The sequence below is a fragment of the Rhagoletis zephyria genome, unplaced genomic scaffold (assembly GCF_001687245.7).
Source record: "Rhagoletis zephyria isolate East Lansing unplaced genomic scaffold, Rhagoletis_zephyria_1.1 Rzeph_scaffold_28578, whole genome shotgun sequence".
Lineage (NCBI taxonomy): Eukaryota > Metazoa > Arthropoda > Insecta > Diptera > Tephritidae > Rhagoletis > Rhagoletis zephyria.
Window position 1 is genome coordinate 1 of NW_016185635.1, and position 4854 is coordinate 4854.

The following is a 4854-nucleotide window of genomic DNA, read 5'->3' on the forward strand; positions in this document are numbered from 1 at the left end:
TTTATTTAACAAATTTGGTTATTTATTTTTTTAATTTGGTAACTTTTTCGAATCGATAGTACATGTAACATAGGTCAAAACAAGTCCTGATTCCCCATTAGGGAAGTGGGCCGTAAGCGTTTCCTTTTATAGAAAAACAAGGTAATCCTGACAGTTTCGCAAGGCGAAAAGTTCTTTGGCGTTACTAGAATTGTGTGATCTCTAACAAACTGCTTGAAAGTGGTTATTACTATATCTATCGTGTCCTTTTCCAGAAGGTTGGAAATGGTCCCAGTATTACGTCCCAGTATTACGTCCCATGGTGCCAAGTCGGACGATCTCAGTGGCCAAATTACATTCCCTTTAATAAACCTATGTTGCAATTCACCGTATACATGACACTGTGAATGATCAGATGTCTTGTTGTGGCAACACTGCACCAATTGTATGTGCCTCGAACAAGGTGCGTAATCAGAGCGGATAGGAGGCTATACCATACACTTTCACACACACATACATATAGGGTTGCCAGATTTTGAAACGGAGAAAGGAGTACATTTATATTTTCGATAGAATAAAAGCAGTACATGACATAAAAGAGGAGAACAATTTTTGTTTTAATTTTTTGTGCAATTTATTGTTACAAATTACCATTAATTAGGTACAAACAAACAAAGATATCTTAGAAATCTTCTTCAAAGCAACAATAAATGTGAAAAATAAATAACTATATGGGTTGGCTTTCCAGTAGGGACGATTGTTAAAGAGATTGTGATCGAAGGGGGAGTGGACGTGGCACCGTTTCCGACCTTTTTGGAGAGGGCATGAACCGCCATTGACAAAAATGTTACTCCGACCACCTAGGGCCCCTCCGGGACCCCTTAGAAAAATTGCCAAAAGTCACAATTTTCACTTGCGTCCACAGTATTTTTGCGTAGAATTCGGCTCTCAATGACCGCAAAGGAAAGTTTCCCCAACTAAAAAACTAAAAACTACAAAAGAATTCCAGACTCTTCCTGAATGTATGACAATTTTTTTAATTTAAGCCTTATAATTAATTTAATATTTTTCTGATTTTTATACCCGAGCGCCCTGCCCCTAAGGCTATGCTTACACCTTTTCACTATCACACTTAACTTTGCTTACTAAGTAGTGTTTGCCACAATATGAATGGCCAAGTACAGCGCGCAAAATAATAACTGTCGCACAGATTTTTTGAAAAGTAAAAGGGTTCTTTATAGATTTTGTGTTTTTTTTTTGTAAACTTTGTAAATATTTTACTTTAATTTTATTAATTGTTTTTAAAATTTTAATCCTGATTTGCATTTGCCAGCTTTGGGAGATAAGTACGTGCGGCACGATCCTCTTTTTCACGTGTATTTTTTCTGTTTTTGTATAAAAAAAAAAAAAAAAAAAAACTGTATAGGGTTGGTCGAATGAATGCCCTCCTAGTCACCAGTTTCGAGTCTTTTCGATTGCTGAGTATGAGGCCTTATGTTGGACAAAAGACGGAGTATAAAGGACACAAATGGGGGAAATTATTAGACTATGGTTACAGAAGATATGTAATAAAGTAACCGACGAAGACTTGCGCTTTTCTCCCAAAGTGTTTACCGCCGGTAAACCCAAATGAAGGTTAAAATTTAAAAACAAATTAATAAAATTTAAGTAAAATCTGTGGATAATTAACAATAAACTACTTTTTCGAAAAATCTATAAAGGCCGCTTTTATTTAAAAAAAAACTGTGCAACAGATATTATTTTACACCCTGTATATGATAAAATATTACTAGCTGGAAAAAGGAGTACAAAAGAAGCACAAAGCTGATAAAGGAGTACATTTGCAGAAATTTTTTTTTTTGAGTACAAGGGAGTACATTGCAATAAAAAGGAGTACGTTTACTTCCAAAAGCAGTACGGCTGGCAACCCTACATACATAGCACATGCACTTGAATTCACCTTAACGCCTGCACTATTTAAAGGTACGCTACTGCCTCAAGAGTGTACCTCAAGAGTGGTCCCGTACTGGTTTAGATTTGTTCATGGGATCATGAAGAAATTAACGGTAATCTTAAATTTTGATATGAGAATTGAAGCCGGTTTTGTTTTTTACTTAAAAATGACTTGTCTTATGTTTACTTAAATATATTTTTGTGTTCAAATAAAACTGAAATTAAAGTTTTCCTCCATATGATTTGAGTTATATTTTGCTAGTAATTTGTCGGATGTTTATGAATTGAGCAAAACCATGTTGTCAACTGTAACATACGACAAAGTGCGAGTAAATAAAAGTAGCAATAAATGTTGCAGATTTTGTATAACTTTTTTTAATAATAAATTCCAATATGATATATTTATTGAAAATAGACAACTACATATATGATAACATAATAGCGTATATCATGTAAAAGAAAGAGAAAACTAAATAAATAAATAATTTAAAAAAATGATGGAAAGTTTTTGAATTTCTCACACAAACTGTTTTTAGTACTAGGCGTAGTGTATTTAACAGATACTAGGGCTGTGCGATTAATTGATTACTCAAAATTTTAATTAATCATAAAGTAAATAACTCAATTATTCGATCAATTGGAAATTATGATTACTCAAAAGTTCAGTTACTCGAGTAATCAAGATTTTTGATTAACCAAAAACAAAAATATTTGAGTAAAATGCTTTATGATTAATCAACATTTCGAGTAAAATGAGTAATCAACATTTCAACTCTTTACATATGTATAAAGTAGCTAAAGTTCCTTGATACTTTGAAAACAACGTTTCTGTTTTCAAAAATTAAAACAAAAATATANATTCACACGGCTATTCGTAATTGCTGCTTCTCTGTTTTAGACGTTCTCTGGCACTTTTTTACTCAAACTAGCGGTGGGGTAAAGTAAATTGCACTATTTTTTTACAAAATGAATCACAAAACTTAAAAGAATCANTATTAACGAGCAAAATTATTTTTTTTGAGTAATCATATTCCAAGTAACTCGATTAATCATCGTTTTGAGTAATCGAAATCTTGATTACTCGAGTAATTGATTAACCGAATAATTGGTTAACCAACTTGCTCGAGTAATCGAATAATCCCACAGCCCTAACAGATACGGTTCTTACTGGGAAGCAAAGAGCAGAGAACGTCTAAAACAGAGAAGCAGCAATTACGAATAGCCGTGTGAATTGTCAAACACTACCAAAATCGCTCTGGAAGCTCACCACTCGAATCGAAAATTGAGAGCGGAAAATTAACAGATCTGAGCGGCAAGTTAACAGAGCTGAGCGNACTGATTTTTGACGGCGCAAGTAAACGTACCAGCGCGCCGGATGTTAGCCAGATAGAGGAAGCGGATATATTGGGCGTATTTTGTGGCGAAGAAATGAGTTCGCTGAATAAAATGGTTACTACTAAACCTATATGTATATAAAAAGTTTAACACTTCAATCAGATTGCTGAGATTTTTCCACTTTTTTACCACTTTTAGTGAACGCGCTAATGATTAATAAAATATTTAAGGTTGCTGACAAATATGTATGCCAGCAATTTTAACTTTATCAATTTTCTTAAATATTTAATAGCAGAATTTTAACTATTAATTAAAAACGATTTTCACATAAATTTTATAACATCCATTCATTAGCATAACGGCGTCAAATAGTAAACTTTAAGCTTCGCAATTTGCATTTGTTAAGTAAATTCAACTCGTAAAAATGTAATTGCTACTGAAAGCGTGCTTTTCATGCTTACTTGTCGATTTTTCACAACTTGCCTCACTATAAAAGGCAGCTACAATTGCTCCTACTGCAACAATAGCTTGTTAATAGGCAAAAGTGCAATACAAAACCTAGTAAGAAGACACCAATCTATTAAATAACGTGCCAATAAAGTAAAAGAAAAAAGGCTTAAAATGTGCAATAACAATGTAAGTGAATATAAAAACATAAAATATGTATCAAAAGAATATATATATTTGGCGCTTTATTTTGGCTGTACATTTAACAAACTTGCTCTAACTCCCTCTCGCTTTCTCATTTCTCATATTCACTACAGTGTCAAAACATTCGTTACATAATTTTATGCGCACTGCTTGGCCTCGCCTACTCACTTCCCATCTCCGGTGAGAATGAAAACAACAATCTTGGGCCTACCGTAACCTCTACTACAGCAAAGCCGAATTCACTTGAAGTGAATCTACGACATAGGCGCCAATATGTACCAGTACAAGATTTAAATTCATTTTTGATTTTGGAACCTATCGTCGTCCAGCAACAGCCAATTCCATTTCTCACCGTAGCAAATGTACACAATCAACGTTCGCGGCGCACCTTGACTCAGGCGGAACTCGATGAACCCGTCGATGTGGACTTTGATATGGAGGTCGCAGAAGTTAACGTATTTCGTCCCCTCTTCCGTTATCGCGCTGAAGTGGCACGTAATCTGGGACGAAGACAACAGCTTGGTTAACACTATTTTAAAGTGCAACCATTTTAAAACTAAGAATTATAAATGTATACATAGTTTAAGTGATTTTGATACCTCATTAATCGATAGTGTAATAAATAAGTGGCTGAAAACTTAAAAATATATGCTTTTGTTTTCGTTAAAGTAACGTTAGTCAATTTCTTCTTCTTCTGCCATCTTCCATATTCTTCGGTACTCGTCGGTAAGAAGATGGAATGACGAGCTGTACGAGCTTTTTAACGACATTGGCATAGTCAAGCGCAAACAAAACTACATCGATTGCATTGGCTTGGAGATGTTGTACGCTTGGATGACGACGCTCCAGTGAAAAGATCCTTCGACTCCGCACCCATGGGTGAACAGTGAATGAAAGGGCCAAGTGCAGAGGAACCTGTCGGCACTTGGGATGAAC

At 34.7% G+C, this 4854-nt stretch overlaps 1 protein-coding gene across 1 annotated transcript; it reads left to right on the forward strand.

Annotated features, from left to right (window-relative positions):
* The first annotated feature begins 3784 nt into the window (after nucleotides 1-3784).
* On the forward strand, nucleotides 3785-4445 carry LOC108382772 (uncharacterized). The gene is made up of 2 exons (XM_017639144.1): nucleotides 3785-3903; nucleotides 4032-4445. Exons 1-2 carry the CDS (start codon nucleotides 3889-3891, stop codon nucleotides 4443-4445), a joined length of 429 nt encoding a protein of 142 aa, XP_017494633.1. The 5' UTR covers nucleotides 3785-3888.
* The last annotated feature ends 409 nt before the right edge of the window (nucleotides 4446-4854 follow it).